General features: G+C 36.8%; 1 protein-coding gene across 4 annotated transcripts in view; it reads right to left on the reverse strand.

Annotated features, from left to right (window-relative positions):
- The window catches only part of fam184ab (family with sequence similarity 184 member Ab), a 131,767-nt gene that overhangs the window by 45,323 nt on the left and 63,589 nt on the right, over window positions 1-22,855 (reverse strand). For 3 of the 4 annotated variants that reach the window (XM_015359153.2, XM_015359175.2, XM_015359168.2), the window contains exons 4-11: window positions 22,368-22,549; window positions 19,946-20,131; window positions 12,487-12,609; window positions 11,477-11,638; window positions 9,120-9,241; window positions 5,442-5,592; window positions 4,238-4,279; window positions 2,594-2,806 (exon numbers count right to left, since the gene is read on the reverse strand). In XM_015359153.2, the coding sequence (XP_015214639.2) occupies window positions 2,594-2,806; window positions 4,238-4,279; window positions 5,442-5,592; window positions 9,120-9,241; window positions 11,477-11,638; window positions 12,487-12,609; window positions 19,946-20,131; window positions 22,368-22,549 (1,181 nt within the window). The remainder of the gene's footprint in view (window positions 1-2,593; window positions 2,807-4,237; window positions 4,280-5,441; window positions 5,593-9,119; window positions 9,242-11,476; window positions 11,639-12,486; window positions 12,610-19,945; window positions 20,132-22,367; window positions 22,550-22,855) is intronic. The other variant, XM_006626423.3, reaches the window with a different exon arrangement.

The following is a 22,855-nucleotide window of genomic DNA, read 5'->3' on the forward strand; positions in this document are numbered from 1 at the left end:
TTAGGACATTACTTAAGAAATGTAAAACCCCTGGAACAGTGGTACAGTCTGGTGGAGATTTGAAACGTATCTTGCTCCCAAGCATCCAAGCACAGTGAGGAAGACGGCTCAGGAGGCAAAGATAATGCAAGAGCCACAGCTGGAGAATTACAGAACTTGGTGGATTCTTGGGGTCTCCAAGTCTCCAGATCTACAATCAGACATCACCTCCATGCTAATGGGCGATTCGGAAGGGCTGCCAGAAAACAAAAACTTTTACCAACCAACTAATAGAACTGCCTGGGCTTTGCAAAACAGCACTGGCACTTGGACTGGAACAGGCTGCTATGGTCACATGTGACAAAAATAGGGCTCTCTGGTCAGGCAAACCAGCAGTAGGTGTGGCATCAAAATCACTTCAAAGTTTGCAAAGAAGCTGGAAGTGATGGAAACGACCCACAACATGGGGAGGCTCCAAGATTGAGAGTGGAATTGAACCCAGGACCCTGGAGCTACAAGAGAGCAGCTTTGACCTCCATGCCACCACACAGCCCGTTTATCAGGATTGTAATCCCTCCTCTTAAGAGTCTCCGGCTCTTTTACAGTTTAGTTGATTATGTGCACCTGTCTCCAATCCTGGCCCTCCTTATCTCAGCCGGGCGCTCTCGCTTCTCCCAGCTCTGCAGTGGAAGACGGACACCCAGAGGCCCGCCTACCACCAAGTCTCCCTACGTCTGCGGCTTGAGGGCATAGGCCTCCAATCGGTATCCTGACCCAGCTGAGTCTGGGGCTCAGACCGCCTGGTTCACGTCATCCCATTTTTATTCCCCGTCCCTGTACCGGATCCCGTTCCGGTTTTTAACTGTGTCTTGTTTGTGTCATGGATGGATCTAATGGATTTGGACCTTGGACTTCGCCCCGGACTTCCCCCTGGACTCCCTTGGACATTTTTGCCTTGGCCATGCCCCCCACGCACCAGTTCACTGTCAGCACGCCTCCCTGTTCGTCCACCTGCCCTGATCCTCATCGTTTCCTCCCCGTGTCTCTTTCACTCCCTTCCGGATTCTGGTTCTTAAGTCTAATGGTCTGTGCATTAATAATGCATTCCTGACTGTGTTTTCCCCGTAGCCCTTTTCCACTCACTTCCGGATTATACCGCCTGCATAAGGTCCAGTACTACGCATCGTAACGCCATTGAAATAACAGAACTGCAGAACTGCAGAAATTAAGAGAGCGGGGATAAATAATAAAGCAAAGGTATATTCTTCTAGGAAAAACTTTTCATAATGAAATAAGTAATACTAAATTAAGCTTTGATAAGGCTTGCAGCATATTAATATTAATAACCTGGGTAAAACGACTGCTGGAAATCTGGAATTTTAATATTGCTCTGTTTTACCTGGTATTAATGATATTCTTCAATAAGTATAACATCAGAAGGCCAAGCATTTTGTTTCATTTTTGTATCAGAGTACATGAGAATAAATATTTTCTTTTCCTTAAACCTTCCAGTTAACGTACATAAGAAAATGTAATTTTCTTTTCCAAAAACCCCTCTAGTCAAAGTACAAAAGAATCAATCAATCTATAAGTCCTCCAGCTTCTCTCTGCTTATTCTTTGCCTTCTTCATCAGAAGTTACATTGCCAACTGCTGCTGTCAACCCTATATTCTATAACTGTTTCTTCACCATCCCCCGCTCTGTATCTACACTGGTACTACAGCCCAGTCATTTACTTAATATATTTCAGAAGAAATGCACTCAGTATAATTCATTTTTAATTCATTCATTAGCTGCGCAGTAAGTTTTGGTCTAATTATGGGCCTGCAATCCACCCATCCATACTGAGTACTCTTGCTTTAAAGAATAAAATATTTAAACTGGGCAGAGAGAAGTTATTGCACATTCCTGAACATTACGAAGCATTATATTAATAAGGCAAAACCTCAAATTTCTCTGTGTTTTTATGTCTTCTTAATTGACATGCTAAGATGCTGCAATGATAGAACAGTAAATATAAATCCACAAAATGATGTATCCAGAGCCAGTATCATGTGAGAATCCATTCAGTGTTATGTAAATAAGAATTTGCCCGGCCATAGAGCGAATATATCTTACTGTGCAGAAGCAACTCATTTTATCCAGCCATTATTAGAAAGCCACTTGCCACTCTAAGGGCTGTGGCAACCCGGAGCTCATTCAGGAAGCATTTGACAGGACAAACCTGGATGGTCATCCAGCACAGACACACATGTATGCAGTCATACACAGGAGAAATTTTAGAGAGTTAACTTAGGTAGCATTTTTTTAAAAGGAGGGAGGGAACCAGGATACCCTGAGAAAACGCCCATGGACACTAAATTAAAAATGTGACGCTGCTTGTGTAATGTTTGAGCACTCAGTTTCAAATCAGTCTAGGTCTGGATTTGCGTCATCGCACATAAGTTGTTGTAAATCAATCTGCAAGGCCACCCACTCACTTAAAAAGGCAAGGCTTCAAAATCTAGGATCTGCAACGACGTATCTGAGATGGACCCCCATGAGAAAAGACTTCAGTGCTTAGTTGTGGTTATCAGTGAGAGTGAAGCAGTGCCCCGGCGATTGAGATCAGCACCTTCAAGCCCTGCTGCCTGGCCTCCTCCAGGCTGTGCATGGCGATGCAGTGGGCCTCCTGCAGGGACTGCTCCCTGTGCTGGTGCACTGCCCCCATCTCCTGCAGCTGCTGGTGGAGGTGCTCGCGCTCCTGGTTGAACTGCGCCTGCAGCTGCTGAAGGGAGCTCTGCGACTGAGAGAGCTGCATTTCCAGGCTTTGCTTCAGCAAGGAGATCTGGGGAGCGTGGATGAGAAACACACATCACAACACTCCTAAAAGACCTGCAACTGCTTTTAGAAAGAAGCATCTGAAGTGTATCAACATGGGAACTATCTCTGTGCACATTTTAAAATAACTTTTATTTGTGCATTTTAAGTTCCAGGATATCTGCTTAAATCAAACCAGATTAGAAAAATGTGTGTGGGTCAACCACCCCCAAAACAAATCAGTTTATTATCTTTATTATATTTTAACCTTTTCTACCCTTTAATATCAGATCTTTAAAAATATACGTGAAAATAGAATGCATATAAACATAAAATTGTGTCAAAAACTTGTCTGTCACCAGCAATTATTACAATGCCATACCCACAGTGCATTGTGCAGTAGTTACCTGCATAATTTCTGCCTTTTTTTTGTAATTTATTAAAAAACATTTTAAGTTACATTAAAGGGGGAACAATACACACCCACCATTGCAGCATTCACATTATGTGTGTGCCATAAAACAGATGAAAAAACTTTTCTTGTGCTGTACAATTTATAACCAGTTCATTTCTCTATAATTTTTGGTTTATGTAGTTTATGTAAGTAGGTAGCTGTGTCAGCATGGGTAAGCTGCAAAGGAACAAGTAAAGGTTTATTCCATGCTGAAAAGAGAAGAGAAGAGAAGAAAAGAAAAGAGAAGAAAGGAAACACAACATTTCAGGTGGGGAGCCTTCTTCGGGTGTGAGCTCATACAGTTGAAATGTTGTTTCCTTTCTTCTCTTTTCAATTTAGGTTGATTATCAAAATAGCCTGCAGCTGTGACTGATATCCCACTAAAAAGTTAACACTTAATTGACATTCTATGTAAAAAAGGCACACATTTAAAGCATATTATTACCTTTTAACAATAAAATTGATTATCTTTAAATATATAATTAAAATTATAACATTCTATAATAGAAGATAAATTCTATAGCTTCATGAAGAATATATAGACACATATATTCACATTTTAATCCAACGTGCAGTAAGAGTTAATTCAGTGCATATAAACTGAAATAAACATAATGGCCTTTCTAAAATAGTTAGTGTTCATGCACATTGCTTGATAACTTGATGATGTTAGTTTCATGTCAGCGGTTATTTTAAAGATGAAGAAAGTCTTCCCTTTGCATATTAGTAGCTAAAAGCCATACGCAAACGAGCACATTCAGTCAAGAAGGATCAGAACCACTGAAGTAGATTCGTCTAACCCAAGAAGAGCAGGCAATCCAGAAGCTTGAATGAACCACCTTTGAAAATAAATAAACACCCTGCTCTCTTCACTGAAACCAGCATCATATTGTGCAAGCCAGAGCAGGTAGAAATGAAAATGATCTTGCAATGCCAACATGCAGATCACACAGAAAAATTGAACAATATAGCAAAGCAGCAAGTGTGTGAGTGAACCTCACTTACATTACTGATTGATTTATGTAAAGCTTCACCAAGAGATTGCCGCTATGAGGAAAAAAAATCACAGGAATAAAGGGACATGTTCAGAAACCAACTGAGCAAAATAAAAAGGAAGGGACGATACAATACAAACATCTGATGTAACAAATTGGTAGTTTCAAAAGGAGTACAGTAAAAATGACAATGTAAGGGCAGACATTTGCTTAGTCTACAGCTAAACTGTACTCAAAACGGAGAACAAAAAAATGGGAGGTTTAATGGATTACTCTACAAAGCAAAACAAACTAAACTAACTAAGCCACAGAATCTTTTATTTTCTAATGGTTACTTAATAGATATATTTAGGTAGGCTGGGTTGAAGATATTGCCTCCCCCTACAAAAAACACAGTGGATGAAAATCAAGCTCCCACAACGTATCCCCTCCTGCTGAAGCCTCTAAACCCTGGTCCACAGCGTGGAGCCCGGATGCCTCCAGTCACGTACTGTGATGACAGGACTGGGTGTAACTACAGCTCCTCGTGGGCAGCTGAGACATGACTGACATGTTTGACATTCGTTGCTGTTTTATGGACTTTGTTGCTTCCTATAAATCACCATTAATTTTTGTTCTGGTTTATATCTTTTCTCCATAGGATTGCGATCTGGCTGTGATTGTCAGAGAGCCTAGCCTAGCCCAGACCGAGACTCTGCACTGAGACTCTGGGATCCCAATAAAGTGGGCTATTGGGAGCACTACCTGCATTCTTGGAAGATTAAACTATTAAGGTAAAGACTGTGGCAACCCTGGACCCTATCAGAAAGGAATAGTGTCCAAGGTGAGACTATTTTCTGGATCCCCTGCAGCAAGCCACCTCTTCCCTTCCTGAACAAAGACTATTAAACCGCACAGCACACACAGATGCTGGAATATGAGTGCAGATGTGTTTAAAAATAGAAAGATATTGCCCAACTGATGAATGTGTCTTGACCACAGTTCGGTCACTGAAAGTTATTAGTTATTTATTTCAGTTTTTTATACAGAACCTCTAGTTTTAAAAACAAACAATAATTATTCAAACCAGATGGCTAAAAGTATTTTAAAATCTAGATGTCTTTATGTCAAACAATGGAGACCCCCTCCACTAATGTGCTTGCTTCATGACTGTGTTTTTGCTCCTGACTGAGGGCCTGCAATCTTGTGCAAAGACTTGGTTTGACTTGGGCTACCTGGTCAAGCAGGTCTTCCACCTTCTTCTGCCAGCTCTCCTTGGCAGCGTTCATCTCTTGATCTTTGTGCAAGGTCAGCTGAGCCAGAGCCAACTTTTTACCCTCCTCATGCTCCTCTCTCAGCTCCTCTCGCAGCTTCTTACACTCCTGCCTGAAACAGGACTCACAATGTTCAAAATGTTCCAGTCGCATTAATCTCCAGTGTCCATGACACACCCATGTCATGAAAACAATGCTTTTTAAGAACAAGCAATTGCAAACAGAGATGGTGACATAACTGAGATATTTTAATACTCTTTGTTTTACAGTGTATAGAAAACCCACAAACAAAACACAAATACACAAAAGAATCGGTTGGTTTGTCAGCGTTGTAGCCACAAGCATAAAAAGGAACTTGACCCTATTTGTTTTTAAATGAGGAAATCTGTATCGGCATTCTGAAGGGAGTAATTGGAAGTCATTAAACAGAGGGTGGTAAGCGTCCTCTAAAATGGAATATGCTTTTCGCAAAACATGTAACTGCTAGACACGGAGACACTTGAACCAGAAGCCCAGATTAATGACTTTCTGACATACAACTAACTAGTTCATCGTTACTCCCACACCAGCAAATTAAGGGAAATGTTAAAGCAAATTCAATAAAAGACTAATAAAACATGATCAACAATAAATTGTCAACCTTTAAATGTTTAAGCTTTCTTAAGAAGATTGTGTTTTTTATTTAAAAAAATGTTTATATTTATATTAAATATTTGTAATGTAATGTAAATATTAACTCTATCCGTCAGTTTGTCAAGATCAGAACATGAATGCATAAACATGTCCCAGTTGTAGCTACCACTTCTTATAAGTTCTTAACATATACAGTGAGAAGTATCAATGGCAAATCAGCATAGTTTATCAAAGAATATTGATATTATATATAATACATTCTCAAATAACTTTATTTCAGATACAGAGTGCTTAAAGTGGAACCATTAACATTGCAACTAGTGTAGGCTATGATGTAGTGACTGGTTAAGCTTACTTGATCCTAGGCCGCTGTGACAGGGGCTTGACAAACATGATCAGTCCTGACACTGACAGTTATGCCATTACTAAGACCCATTTTTGCATCATCAGGGGGGCTCATAACATTTATCTTTCATTTAGCATTGTTTGATCATTACAGCAAATGTAACTGAAAGAAGTACAAGCTGTTTTACAAAAATATATATAATATGTACATAATCTACGTAGTAGAGCACTACACTGTGGTCTTGTGATTTTACACACCACAGCTGTTTGATATACACTTCATTTTCAGTGAACTGGGTGATGGTTAAGCATGAATCTCTAAATAATTCTGATCCAGATGTGGTTCTTTTATGGTGTTATGGATTTCAGCAGATCCTTAAAACTGAATGACATGTTCTGTTAGTGGAGAAAGGCATATTCAGTATATGATTATAAGTCAGCTATTTTTACTTCATTCTTAAATTTTTTGAAACTTCAAACAAGTAAAAATACTAACAATGTCTTACAACTTTGGACACTTATACAAGTTTACAAGAGCCAATCATTTTGCAAATATTTGAAACAATCACTTATAATGATACTATTTCTCATTAGACAGTCAATTCGATAGAAGAAAATATTCCAGAAGAGCATTTTCCTGTAAATTAGTTTCTCAAGGTGCCATAAGAATGTCCAACACTTAGAGAGTAACACCAAAGTGGCCATGAAATGCCAACCTAATCACTAGCAGCTGGAGGAAAGTTTTGGCTTGTAATCCAGGCCTGAAATGTGTTTATTCTTTCTTTTACTTACTTCCTTACTTACTTATTTCCATCCTATTTTAAAGGAGCACATAAACTAATTTTATATTTTCATTTGACTACTTTAAAGCTAAAGATTTACATGCATTCTAAGATCTTGTAGCAATTAATATTTCATATGCAGCACGGCATTAAAAGCATTTTACAATTCTTAATGCTCAGTGGAATAATGCACATCTTCACTCCAGTTATGTGAAAGTTAATAATTTTCTTGCTGTGCATATCTAATAAACACACATCTACTAGTACTCCACTTCTGCATCTGAAACTGCTCATTAGAAGCACAAACAAATTGAGACAAGAAAGCTGTCAGAGCTTCATAACCATCCATTTGTGGGATTATAGCACTTTACTTCAATTCGTGTATCTCCTTTTATTGTATTCTTTAAGATTTCTTATTATGATTTCAAAAGGATTTCTCTAGATTGAGCATGCAGCAGCATTATTTTGTGATAGCTGATTAAAGTTTCTATCTCTTTTGTCAGTGCTGCTGGAGGTTCTTTGTCAACATTGCTGAGAAATGAAAACAGTTTTATCTTTACTGACAACTTAATAATGTGCCTTCGCCTCTAAAACTTTAAAACATACCCACAAGTAAAAACATCAAAGTCGTTTTTAGGGGAAGTATGAACTACATACTGTCTATAAGCCTTTAAGAATATTGCCATTCCAGCTGTCAAGTCTTACCTTCTGAAATTCTGCTATTGGTTGACTCAAGTGCTGTTTGTCTAAATGATTATAACGTGTTTGTCTCCAACTGTAAATGGCAAAATACGCGTTGACTCTAATAGGATCACTAACACATATCATCCAGCACTTCAGGTTAAACAAAATATCATTGGTGTAGCTAATTATCTGCAATAAGAAGCATTCACCACACATTAACCATTATCCAGAAGAGATAAATGAAAGCTCAAACCAACTGTTTTCATTTGAGAATGATTCATACTTTAGAAAAAAGACTTGCAAAAACACTTTCCAGTCTTTTGACATGAGCTTATTTGTTTGTAATCCACTAAGAAGTGACGGGTTAAATTATTTCTCCAATTCAAATATGGACAAGAATGCATGCTTCAAAAGAATATATATTTCAACATATTTTTGCTCAATTAAGTTTTGAATCATTTTAAAATTGCTAAAAATAACAGAATCTAATTATAATACTGTTCAAAAGGCCCTTTTAATATATCACTTTAATATAAAAATGTCTCAGTGATTTATTACTATGCAGTACAGAAGAAGAGAACAGTTTTCTTACATTCTCTATTGTTCCTGTCAGCTAAATTCTTAAAGTAATATTTAGTTTCGAGAACAATTTTAATAGTAAAGACAAAAACAAGTTATAAACTATTTAAATTTATTCCATATATAACCCACACCAAATACCATACTAGCCTGGTTCTTAAATATACTAATAATGTACATAAAAGATTTATGTTTCTGTGTTATAACAGTGTTTATTTTAGTCCAGCTTTTGCTTAAGGAGTTAATGTTTAACGGTTTAGGAATTACAAATTGGTCCTAAACTTGGAATTAACAAATATCAACAGGCTATATAATTGCTAATCAGCCCAATATATTATTTTGCTCAGTCTAATAACAGTGATATTTGTATCACCAACCAACTGGGATAAAAACCACCTGCACCCGATGATCACACACTTACACATACTGTAGTAGGAAAAGACGGGCTCCCAGTGTTGCAGCACAGCGAGGAGAGATGGATTCAAGCGGAGAGTGACTTTGAGAAACACCCATGGGGAGTAATGTATGTACTGTAAGTAATTTTGAACGTTGCAACGCATCAGCGGACTGCTCTACGAGAGCTTTGGAAGTAATCTGTCGTGACAAGAAGAGATACCTTAGGGTTTCTGTCCACTTCAGCTCCAGCTCCAGAGCAACTTTGTCCATTTTAAGCTTTTCTTCCTCTTTAATTGAAATCAGCTTTGCGTCATGCTGCTGTTTCTGTTTTTCCATCTCTCCCTGTGGAAAGGCAGGAGTAACACTGAAGTCTGCACAGGATTAAATCACAAAAACCTCAGGTACAAATGTTTTAGATAGCACTTACCATATATATTAATTGTTATACATATGTACATACTGAAAGAAAACTGTACTTTAAATTCATATGTGAGATTTATGCTATAATAAATGTATACAGCCAAATACAATATTTTAATTTGCAAATATTAATTAAACATCAGTATTTAATCACAGCTATTCATTTACAATAAATATAAGGTATGTAATCACAGTTATGTTCTTGTTTAAAAGGGCTGCCATTACAATGACATCAAAGCAAACTAGATTAATCAGCAATGTACCCTGGTGTAATAAGACAAAATATAAAAATAAACTCAGCTAGATGCAGTATTTGGGAGCTAAGCAGTGAAATACACCTGTACCTGTACCTGTAAATTAAAATATTTCTATATTATTAATATTAATAATTATTTTTTCAGTAAGGCAGGTATGGGCTTGTGTGTGTGTGCCTGTGTTGGACTGGTGTCCTGTCCAGGGCGTACCCTGCCCTGCGCCCGTTGCTTGCTGGGATAGGGTTAGGGATAGGCTCTGGCTCCCTCACCACCCTGAATTTGATTAAGCAGTTGGACACTGGATAAATTGATATTATATTATATTGCAGGACTTTGGTGTGATGTAGTGAGCTCTTGGCTTCCTGTTAAGAAAAGCTGCAGGATGGGACACAGCTGGTATGAATGAGTAGTGGGCACTCTGAAGGTAGGAGATTCCATGCGAGGGAAAGGATTTGTCTGAATAGGCTCTGTGTGGAATTAGCCACTGCTCTGGGCTAAGAGGCTTATATGACGGGAAGATATGGATTTCACTCTGTATTTCGGCAACAGCCTAGAAGAACAGGGAATGTGAGCCAATCCAGAGGGAAGTTTTAACTAGTCATGCTCCAAATACAGTCCAGGGGTCAGAGTTGAGCCCCAAATACAGACCAGGGGAAAGAATTGAGCCCCAGATACAGTCCAGTGGACAGACTCGTGCCCCAGATACAGTCCAGTGGACAGACTTGTGTCCCAGATACAGTCCAGTGGACAGACTCGTACCCCAGATACAGTCCAGTGGACAGAATTGAGCCACAGATACAGTCCAGTGGACAGAGTGTAGCCCCAGATACAGTCCAGTGGACAGAATTGAGCCAGACCACCATCCAGATTATTTAGAATCACCATTGTATGGCTCCAGTCTGTGCTGCCCTGATTCCTCATCCCCTTCTCTTTTACAGAACGATACCTTAGGATCAGAACTGTCCCTGGACGCTGGGGGATGGGAGTGCCCTATCACCTCTTCTAGTAAAAATCTCCTACCCAGGGAACAAAACTACAGTGCTATAGAATTGGAGTGCTTAGCAATCAAATGAGTGACAGAGGCCCATTGATGCAACCTACTAGCCTGCCTAAAATACATTCTGAGCAATGCCTCTCTAAGACCTTTAACTCAATAATAATGTTTTCCGCACATGTAATACAGCTTACAAAAAGATAAGCTGTGGTGATGAGTCATTAAGGTTTGTCAGTCATTACATAATTAGAATAATATTTTTCAAACAACTGAGGAACATAAATTCTGCAGGATTAACAAATTTTAAAATAAAAAGTTTCCATAAAATTCTAAGACTTGAATGACATTCTGATATTGATACTGATATTATATAAGTATAATGCATGTATTTTCTTTTTATTCTATCAGATCATTAAGGGCAGATTTGATTTTAATTGTCTCTCTAATACATCTGTTCTGCCTATTCATTTTCTGACTACTTAATCTAATACAGAGTGGCAGGAGGTGAAGCCTATCCCAGCAAGCAACAGGCGCAAGGTAGGGTAAAACATGAATGGGAACCCTGTCCATCTCAGGGCAAACACACAGACAGAAGCACACATGCTCACACCAGGGCCAGCCTTCTCAGAAACCAGTTACTCTACCAGTATGTCTTTGGACTGTGGGAGGAAACCAGAGAACGGGTCTGGAATTGAACCCGGGACCCCAGTGCTTTTAGGCAGCAATCCTAACCACTGGACTTCCATTCTGCCTCGCCTTTTTATTCTATTCTTGTGTCTTGAGAAAATATAAACTATTAATCAACTAATCAATAAATCCATAAAGCAATTACCCAACTACTGTTTATACTTTCTGACCTTCAATCCAAGGGGAACAGTGAATCAATCTAAGACACTGTGATTTATTCACCTGCAAAGCAGATAACAAGTTACTGCTTTCTCTCAGCTTAGTTCTGGTTGAGTCAAGTTCTTGAAGCAGTTTTTCCTGAGCTTCTTTAAGGCTCGATATGTGGCCTTCAGCAGATCCCAGGCCATGCTCACTCTTTTTCACAAGCTCTTGAAGACGAGAAACCTAAGAAAATAAATGAAAAGATTCTGTGAAAATCAAAGGATCATTTCTACCTTTCATTGCATTTCCTCTACAGGTGACAGCTCAAATAATCAAGCAGATATTCATGAAGCATTTAAAGAATGTCTCCTGAAACAACACCATGAATAGACATGAATGAACATTTCAAACACATTTAATGTTCTCAGTGTATATTAGAAATGCAAAAACAGTCTTTATTGGAATATACTGTATATGATAAATGTTCAGACTTCATATTGTATAGCTCTATAATAAATATAATAACAAGCTACCGTAAGCACCACACAATCAAGACTATGTGACAAGTCTATTCATGTTTGTAAGATCCACATGTCTTAGGTGTTTAAAAGCTAATCATTCAGGTCATTTTTAATGTTTCACAGCAGAAAAATATATTTAATGCCTTTAATGTTACATGTATTCAATCCTTAAAAGTCTCGTAATTCTACAGCATGATAAATAAGCATTTCCTCCAAAAAAGAGACTTACAATAAATTTGTGAGAATATGTGAATCTTCTTAAGATGGAAAAGCTCATCTGTACTGTCTAAATCATTAACCTTCATAAATGACACATAGCTGGAAAGCAAAGTATGTTCATAAGATAGGGACAAAAATATCTAAGTTATCAGTTCCAGTTATAATTTCTCCCCATTAAGAAAGCTGGACAGATGGGCTGCTTTTAAGCAGAGGACAACCCACGAGGATCCAGGTGAGCCTCATCCTGAACTAACAACCTTATTAAAAAGTTCATTGAATAACATGTCATGATCGATCAGCTCTGGTTCAGCGCACATGGCAGGGAATTAATGTTATCGTGGAGAGCCTTGCCTCGTGATTGGCTGTGCTGAGCTTGGCTGTCAGCTCTTCTCTAAGGTTTTCCAGCTCCTGTCGCAGCCGATGCTTCTGGTCTTCCAGAGACAGTTTTTCCTTCTCAAACTGCTGCTCCATCTCCTGAGATGAAAACAATGTCACACTATGTGTGAGATGGGCTCTCAAAGAATAAATCAAACGTGCTCCTTAATGGCAAGAATTAGTGGAGCAAAACTCATTGACTTTTCTAAGACAACATTTTTATTACGAATGTTACACTCTATTACTAGTACTACTGCTACGTGTACTACAAAAATAATAATATATGGAGCACAATATTTTTACTTTTACTGGCACAGCAAAAAATCACTGGTATGGTTTCAGACATAGATTAAATAAAATTAAAACATGCAATTTATTCAATAACTTAAAGATATTTTCATTCACTATATGAATTTCAAATATATTTATTTATGTGACCACATGTATGGTATGAGACACATACCCTGTGAGTCAATTTCAGAGTCTAAGACTGAGCTGACCAAGCTCTTTGTATAATCATATGAGATAATTTGGTGCAGCCACTGCGGGTGTTCTGACTAATTTATTTCTTCAGCATGTAAAATGCATGCTCAGTTCAATTTAAACCTAGAGATTGACTTGGCTATTTTCAATTTGTTTCTTTATTCTCCTGGTAAAGACCATGACTGTATGTTTTGTCATAATGACATGACTCCAGATTAGTATGGACGCATTTTCATCTACAGTTTATAAATAGACAAATGTTTAACGTGAACTTGAGAATTGTTTCTGTTGCTGCCATCACTATCTTCATCATTAGTGAAGTAAGTCGAGTGTCCAGAGGTGGCCAGGATTGCCCAGTTTGTACAGTATCTCCACCATGCTGCCCACTGAAATTGTTTTCTTTGCAATTCATTTCTTTCTCTGCACTTTAACCTGTCCATAACGATGTATCTTAAATAAAAAGGATTCTTCCAAATTTCTACTGGCAAATTTCTGTACTTCCAAGCAAGTTTTCATCTGACATTGGTGCTGATGGTGCTGATGAGAGGTTTTCACCTTGCAGTGTAATTTTTGTAATTCTGATGACTGTGGATTTTAACATTTTTACCCTGACATTTGGAGGTTCTTGATAATTTCACTGATAGTTATTATAGGGTTTTCTTTGATATCTTTTTTCTGTCATCAATTACAGAAAATGCAGGGTTTTTTTTTTGGTTGAACCTGTCTGACTGGTAACTATACTCTTATCTTTTTGTTTATTTAGTGTATTCCAGGATGTTGATTTTGGTATACCCTGTTTTTGTACAATGGCTCTGAACAATGACTTTTTCTTTTCCTTTTAGCTTCAAAAGAGCCTACATTCAGCCTAGACGTTCAACACTATTAATCATCCAGGTGGATGCTGAACATTGGTGGTGGTGGAGGGGAGTCCCCATTACCTGTAAAGCACTTTGAGTGGAGTGTTCAGAAAAGGCGCTATATAAGTGTAAGTAATTGTTGTTATTATTATTATTATTATTATTATTATTATTATTATTATTATTATTATTATTATTATTATTATTATTATTAATTTGTTGAATTGACCCAAGAGGTTTGACCTTATTAAAAATAAAATACTAGGGTGTTTTACTTATCAGTTATGTTTTAATGAGAAATTATTTTTACTGGCATTCAGTGGAAATCCCAGTATAGACTTCACTATCCCAATACTTTTGGGAGGTGTATGATACATGTTTTTTCTGCCCTACTTATGAATATATATAATAAATGTTGCTTTATTCTGCTCTACTTAGTACGCTGAATGCTGTGATTCCTTGTCCCAGGGCTGATCCAGTATTCTCTGTCCTAGAGTAGTGGTGGGAATGAGAAAAGCAGCATAAAGCTATAGGGAATACAAACAACTATTCTGGAAATATTATGTGCTTCTAATACATGTCCCAACATTTTCTTTGGTTAGGTTACAACACTTGCATTTAAATAGTTTACCCACATGCAACATATTTAGTCACTGTAATGTAGTTATAGTAGTAAAATGTTGTCATTTATATATTTTTGTGGGGCACAGCAGAGCTGTATTACCTAACACAGATGAAAAGGTGTAGTCAATACGTCAAGTTATACAAAAAACTAAATTACTTAAAGCTCACCTGTGTTACTATACTGTTTTGTTTGCCCTCAATAAAACTAATTTCATGACTGTGCATTAGTGCAGTCTGTTTAAGATGTTGACCTCGGTCTCAGCATGAAGGATACAATAATTGTTGATATGAACACTATCATTATCTAAAACTTTTTTCATTCCAATTAAGGAACTATTTTAATCTATTTTGTAAGTCAAACAGCCTCTTTTCTAAATTGCAGTGAATATGATGTTTTCTGCAAAGCACCTGCATCATAAGAACTGCACATGAACTGGATTTAGCTTTCAGCTAAAATTAAATAACAAATTCCTTTATTTTTATAATGATAACCTATAAGATGTACTCAGTGGAATTATAATTAAGAAAGCCTTATGATGTGAAAATAATGTGAAAAGTTTTTTAAAATATTTATAATTTGACATTGGTATTTAATACAGTAGCAGCAGTAGATCCACTCATCTTCCGTTTATATATAATATTAACCCGTTTTCAAATTATATTTAAATTATCAGTATTAACTCTTATCTGTAGGAACACTGAGTATGATCGCATTTTTTGCATTTAAAAATGGAGTTTGAATATGTTAAAAAAGGAGTTTGAATATTTTTTGCATAGTCCATTATTCTTAAATGCATTTTCTAAGCAGCCATAAAAGACTTCAAAAAGAGTTTTGTGCAACAGTGTAGGCACCCTGTTCACATTGTGTGTTACAGTGAATCTCTAAGTGAAAAGAAGCTGACACAAGCTCTGCGTGGCACAATCTTAAACATGACATCTTCCTACAATTCTAATGCACGATTAATATTTATTTACAATTTTGTATATACTCAAAATAATAAAACAGTGAATATGGGCCATGGAAAAGTTGGGGGACTCTGTCAGTCAGTACTTAGTAACACATCCAATGGCAGAACTCACAGCTTCCAAATGTTTCCTGTAGCCATCTTAAAGTCTTTCTATTCTTGCTTGTGGATTTTTTTCCCCACTCGTCCTTGCAGAACTCTTCTAGCTCAGAAACATACTTAGGTCTTCTTGCATGCACTGCATGTTGGAGCTCTCCCCACAGATTCTTAATATTCAAGGCTGGGACCCGTGAAGGTAAGTCCAAAACCCTAATCTTTAGTTCCTGTAAGTACTCATGGTTGAATTTGAGGTATGTTTCGGATCATTGTCTTTCTGAATATCCAACCTCTATTCCGCTTCAATTTCTTCTGACTGACTCTGGGACATTACATTACAAAGTTTAATTTTCATTTCACCAGTCCACAGCACTTTTTAGCCAGGGGTAACCAAACTTTTGCATACCACTGTGTCTCAAAGCAGCCTGAAAGGTGAAGTAGTAGTTCATGTAGTGGTAACTGTTGGTACAACTGCTGCTGAACACCCTAAGTTACTCAGTAAAGAAATTAAACATGGCTTATCTTAGAGCCTTAGAAATAAAATGAAATATGCATATGTCTTATGCATATTACTAGATACTGTATATTGCCTAAGTGGTAGGAGAGGAAAATGATGAATACCTCAGATTTTGGACACCAGTCTGAGCCTTTCCATGCAGATAAATGAAGTTAGATAATTGGCTACACAAGCAGGTAAGTCTACAGCCTAAGCTACCCTAGCAAAGCTGAAACTTTATATACTGGGTAACATGTAAGAAATCAATATAATGTACTTAGGGATATATTTAACCACAGATAAATATGTTTTGCAGCAAACAATACATACATTTATAATCTGGTGCATAATGTTTTTAATTTTTTTACAACAATGTTGACTATTGATTTATATTTTTACTAAAAAGTATGTTGAATAGGTTGAAAGGATATGCAAATTAAAAGAAAATAACAGAAGGGGGAGACGGCTAAAATTTTACAATTGCAATACATGAAAATCTATACTTGCACAGTGCAGTCTAAAAAGATTGGAAACAAAATCCTCTTCAAACATTGCTGTGACTAATATCACAATAAACCATGACGCACTTCATGGGCACTTAAAAGATCTTCAGCTGCAGGAAGCAGCTGAAATGGAGCCACATTCACAGATTGTACAGTTCAACTAAACGAAGATAAATGCCTAGAAACAAACCACAAAAAATGCATTGTGCATTAAACTCGGATGACTTAGGGACTGCCAGAGGTACTCTGGAGAGGTGAAAGCAATTATATGGTCGGTATAGCCGCAGACAGTAAGGAATAATAGCATGGAAATTCCATAAATGGAATTGTCCTTGCAAAGTGGGAATATTAGATTACTATGAACCCAAAGTGAAACTATCTACCTTTACCTCAATACTTCTAATGTCTATTCAGGCAGACTGGAATGTATTGGCCATTGATTCAGGCATCTTCCTCCTCCTAGAATAAACTTTTGGACTGTGAAAACAAGCCTTTTAATTATTTGAATTCTAAACTCTTTTGACTTATTTTTGTGGATGGACAACCAGCAGCCATATCACCCTGCAACTCACAACTGACAACCCACTGAAGCTAAGCAGGTGTGAGCCTGGTCAGTACCTGGATAAGAGACCTCCTGGGAAAAACTAAGGTACTGCTGGAAGAGGTGTTAGTGGGGCCAGCAGGGGGTGCTCACCCTGCAGTCCATGTGGGCCCTAATACTCCAGCATAGTGACAGGGACACTAAACTGTAAACAGGTGCCGTCCTCTGGATGAGATGTAAAACCGAGGTCCTGACTCTCTGTGGTCATTAAAAATCCCAGGGCGTTTCTCAAAAAGAGAATTGGCCCTTACCAATCACGGCCTCCTAATAATCCATAAAAAATCTATGAATTGGGTTCATTCTCTCTGAACCCTCCTTACTGAGAGCTGATGTGTGGTGAGCGTTCTGGTGTACTATGGCTACCGTCGCATCATCCAGGTGGATGCTGCACATTGGTGGTGGTGTAGGGGAGTCTCCATTACCTGTAAAGTGCTTTGAGTGGAGTGTCCAGAAGAGCACTATATAAGTGTAAGCAATTATTATTACAATTAATATTATTAATCATCTGTTTCCTCACTCCACTTCAATTTTACAATTCTTGATTTTTACTCCAACAAATAATGTACCTAAATAGTAAACATTTTTACAAGCTAAGGTGTTACTCAACGAATTCTGCACAAGAATGGCAGAGAAATGGAACAAGACTTTAAGGAACATGTGGATTTTATGCCCTGAAGGGTTTTAGCAGGGATTAAGTCAGTCGTAAATCTTAGAATTACTACATGTTCATCAGATACATACACCAGACAAAAAGGTTTATTTATTTCCATCCAAATGATCCAGTGGTATCCAAAATATCAAAGTGGCAGCTCACAAAATTTGGCTGAAACTGCATATTTAATATTCACTCCCAGAATGTTAACCAATGAAGAAATAATTGCTTTATCCAGCAACACCTAAGCCTGTTACAAGAAATATATACTTTTATTCCCAAATTTCTCCCTTTAAGAAAAATAAATACTTCAATCAATAACAAAGACAAAACAGAAACTAACATGCAGGAGCTACATTTTGAAATGATGGGAAAAAATGAATTCCTGGAAATAAGAGCACACAATTAGAGAAACAGGCACAGATGTTTACAGAGGTAATAGAAGAAGAATGGATATACTGTACTTCAAAATCACAATATTAAAGGCTCAAACTAGATTGAGTTGAAGTCTAGGAAAACACGGCTTTAAAGGTTCAATGGAGAAATTAAGAAAGAAATTTAAAGGAAGAGAGTGCTCTACAAAGTGCATTGAGATTGCAAGATTAAAAAAGAGAAGATATTAGAATTAGCAAAAACAGTCCAAAAAAATATTGCAGCGAGGTTAGAAATCCAAAAAACATGTTTTCAAATGCTGTAACACCAAAGAAACCGTGAACACCGAAGTAAACGTTGACGGACAGTTTACGAATAATACAATCAAAAACAAACAATAAATATGATTATTACACGCAGCGTTTTAGTAAAGGTTGACAATAAATAACCAGGTTTCAAAAACCATTAGAATTGAGTCATTGAGCCTAGGCCATTGAGTCATTAAAGAGACTAGGACAGCTTCAAACCCATAAATCACAGGGCCATAATAGTACTTTCCGTGTCATAGAGAAATGAGGGGTATTATTCAAAACCTGGAACTAACAAATGGAACTGTGCCCACATGCAATTATTACCTCAAAGGGATATACAACAAAATACTTACTTTCATGATCTGAAATGTACTCAAAGTGAATGAGTCCCAATACTTTTGTTCATTTGAAACCACTGGGTAATTGTAATGATTATATGCATGCATGAAATTAACCCCAAACAAACTATTTATATGTTATATAAATATCATATTAATCTCATGATCACAAATACAAATTGCCTTTGACTATAACGTTCGAATATTTCTGGAGGGACTATACATTAGAAATATACAGTAATTAGAAGAATGTTAAGAGTTTTAAGTTATTAATGCAGGACACTGTATTTATAGTTGCTAACTGCCTGGATTGCTCTCTATTTGATAAATATTGTCAATATTACATTTCAGCTATCATTTCAATTGATTGGTTGCCCAGCCTTAGCTTTTTATCTTTCTGAATTTCCAATGCAGCTTCTACAGTATTTTTTATTATCCTATATTATTATCATCTACAAACCTGAAAGGTTTACAGACTACATCAGAATCTATATCATTGATACATATTAGGAAAAGCAATATAATAAACTTATTATATTACTCCAGTCTGAAATTTAACCCTTTAAAAAGAAAACAAAATGTGTAGGTATACATGTGGAATTTAAACCAAATGAACTGCTGCATAAGCCTTACAACACGTTAGAAAGACCAGATTACAGAATAAAACTGAAATATGTTCAGTTCGTTCATTCTATCACAAAAAGGATATTACAGCCTTAGAAAGAGTTCAAAGAGAAACAGTCGGAATGATTCCTAGTGTGAGGTGATTGTCAACTAAAATTGGAAACTAAAAGAAAAGTTATTTAAGACAGACAATATTAGGAACATCTTAAAAAGAGCTTCTTTGGGTGTCTGGAACAGGCTTCCCTGCCAGATAGTTAAGACTCAGACTGTAGGCTCATTGAGGAGGAGGACAGAAGAAAATTCACATTCACTCAGGTATTAAACTACCATATGAGGGAAATGGGCACATCTGTCTCCTCCTGTTTGCAGCCTTTTCTTGTTTTCAATGTTCTAATTGATTTAGGCCTCAGATTGAATTCACACTGTTAATCAAGCTGCTAAAAAGTATATTCTGTACCCATACCAGTTTCCTTCATGTTCAGTTTCAGCAGGTAACAGGTCAGAAATACTTACTGCTTGCATTCTTTTCTTTTCCCGGTCAGCTGTATTTTGTGTGGTCTCTAGAATTGCTCGGTGCTTTTTCGATAACTCCTCCAGTGCCCTGGCTTGAGCCTCTTTGAAGTGAGCAGTGTCCTCCTCATACTTGGCACGGATGTTCATCATCTCCTTTTCATAGCTTTGCTTTTCCTCCTTTAATGCCTGTATTGTGAAGAGAAGGAACACTTAACATTCACCGAGTAACAGAAGCAAAGGATGGGTTTCTGTTACCTTACCAGCCATTTGCTGAATCCAATTCATATTTTTTATACAGGTTCGAATATATAGCTGTGTGCAAAGGAAGAGGTCAAAGTTAATTCAATGCTGAAAGGAAAATAAACACTTTTGACTTTCACTCTCTACCTCACACCTGAAGAAAACCAGAATCTTTCAGCATGGAATAAAATTTTACCTTTTCAATTTTTTAACAGTAAACAACATTTTCAAAATAATGGCCACATAAGAGCAGACATTAATCTTGTCCAATAATTTCACCAACTACAGGAAATGATCACTCATCATAAACAACAGCATATCTTGAATTTGACTATAAGGCTTTTATAACCTGATATAGATTATATTTAATACATATTTTATGGTTTTTTATTTTGATTAAAATATTTTTCAGACCTATCTGATATTGACAAATATGGAAGTATACACTTTACTTCCATCTCACAAGATTTGTTTTTAATTTCACAAACACATTTTACACAACTTAAAGAAATGTGTGGTGTACTGATCCCAGCCCAACAGGAACAGCATAAGTAACAGCAGATACAATTAAAGTTAGAACAAATTGATTTTTTATGTTGCATTTGCAATTTACTATGCCGCTTGTTATACTGACATAGAGATGGCAACGGCAAATGAACAAAAGTCAAGTTTATACCAGTGAAAGCTGGTTTCCTCAGAATTATGCTTTCCAAAACGTTTCTTTTCATTTAAAGCTAGAAGCTATGCTCAATAGCAATATTATGAACACTGCAGTGACCATGAATGATCAAGTCATCTCCAAATCTCCTGTGCTTGCAGCAATTTTCAGCTGTATTAGCTTCATGGGCTGTAAGGGAATTGTTCTATAACATCACTGTCTGCAGAAAACATTACTGTGTGCTACATACAGTAATGTGTCACTGCAGCTTTTGGTTTCAATGTTACGTTAATGTCAAATGAAACCTTTCCTCCTGACCCTTTGGCAAGCTGTTTGTGTGTTGCATTTCATAGAAAACGTTTTATAGGATTCAACCAATTACACATCCTAACAATGGCAATCTTTTGCTTATCTTTTTCTTGTCACTTTAATGTACCTTAACCCAAACCCCAAACCGAACCCTATTCTTTTCCCTAGCTCATCCCTATACACAAGCCAACAATTAGACGTACTTATGAAACTCGACTTACTTTAATCAACTCTAATTTTACCAGCTCAACAATCCAATTCTAAGACAAAAAAGAATCTGTTTAGAACTCTTCCTCATTATAAAACCTTTGCAGGTGTACTGATTAAACAGATCCCTAGATTTCACAAACTGCAAGGGGACCTAGAGTGAAGCAGGAGGAGCTGTGTCGAGCTGCCCAAGCGTCTGGCTGCTCTGGAGCTACAGCAGCGCACCAGCAGGGTGAAGACTAGACTAGAACACTTTTCAAGGCTTATTCTTGAATAGCTTCACTACTGGCAGCAACAGAAAAGAAAAACAAGAGAACAGAATGTTCCCATAATTTTACTATTACATACTTGTGTGTTTTGAATGATTATTTTTGAAAATAAATATGTATTTACTGAAATGTTATTACTGAAATACAAGGACAGAATTAAAAAATATATTTAGTAAGAGAGATGGCAAAACTAGTAAGTTATATCTAAAATATATTTCCAATATTTTACTGAAACCATTTCACTCCTTGGTTATTATTTGATTATTAATTTATAGAGGGAAAATATTTCATGGGAAATCAAAAATGTAAACATAGAAAATGCATTAATAAACCAGTATACAAAACATCTACAATGATTATAAAATGCTTATAAAAAATAAAATATAAGCAGTTCAATTTAATACCTTTTGTTATTCTTCTCAATATATACTCAGGAGCTGCATTTGTTCCTTTAAAAGATAATCAATTGTGTTCCATACAAAGTGTGATGCAATAAAAATATACAGTATTTAATGCACTGGATAAAACTAAGAAATTACACTAAGTTACAGAAACTGTAGTACATTACAGGTCTGACTTTAATATTTCCTCCGGTTAAGCATGAAATGTTGACAGTCCCTAAAGGATTTATAGTACAGTGTGAAGTAGTCATGTTGAGCACTTCCATAATGCAATATTCACCTCACAGCAGAGCATAACAATGCACTTAAAATAATTGTATTCCATTTTCAGCAGCTACCTTCTCCAGGGAGAGAATCTGTTGCTTCTGTCGCTCATCCAGAGCCTGTGTTTTATTCTGTAACACGGTCCTCTCCTCGTCCAGACGGACTACCTTGTCTTTCAGTCTGGACTTCTCAGACTCCAGATCCCTTATCGCAGCTTCATGAGTCATTTGTGTAGCCTGAAGAGTTCCAATGTGGCCTGGAGAAAATTGGAAACATCCACTAAAAGCTAAAATATACATATGAAATATATATATATATGCCCAGACATACAATAATTCAGCCTGGATTATTTTAAGATAACATTTACTTAATTTTAAATTCTAGTATTAATTACTTTAAGTTTGTTTTCATAAATGTAATGTAAAGCCCAAAAACCCTAACCATTAAAACTGCTGAAATTCAACAATTAACATGGTAAAAAGAGTGAATAAACTGAAAAATAAACACTAAACAAATAAGTAGAAAATAAAGTTCCTTGATCTATACATTTAGCATCTGAGAG

Source organism: Lepisosteus oculatus, chromosome 2 (assembly GCF_040954835.1).
Source record: "Lepisosteus oculatus isolate fLepOcu1 chromosome 2, fLepOcu1.hap2, whole genome shotgun sequence".
Lineage (NCBI taxonomy): Eukaryota > Metazoa > Chordata > Actinopteri > Semionotiformes > Lepisosteidae > Lepisosteus > Lepisosteus oculatus.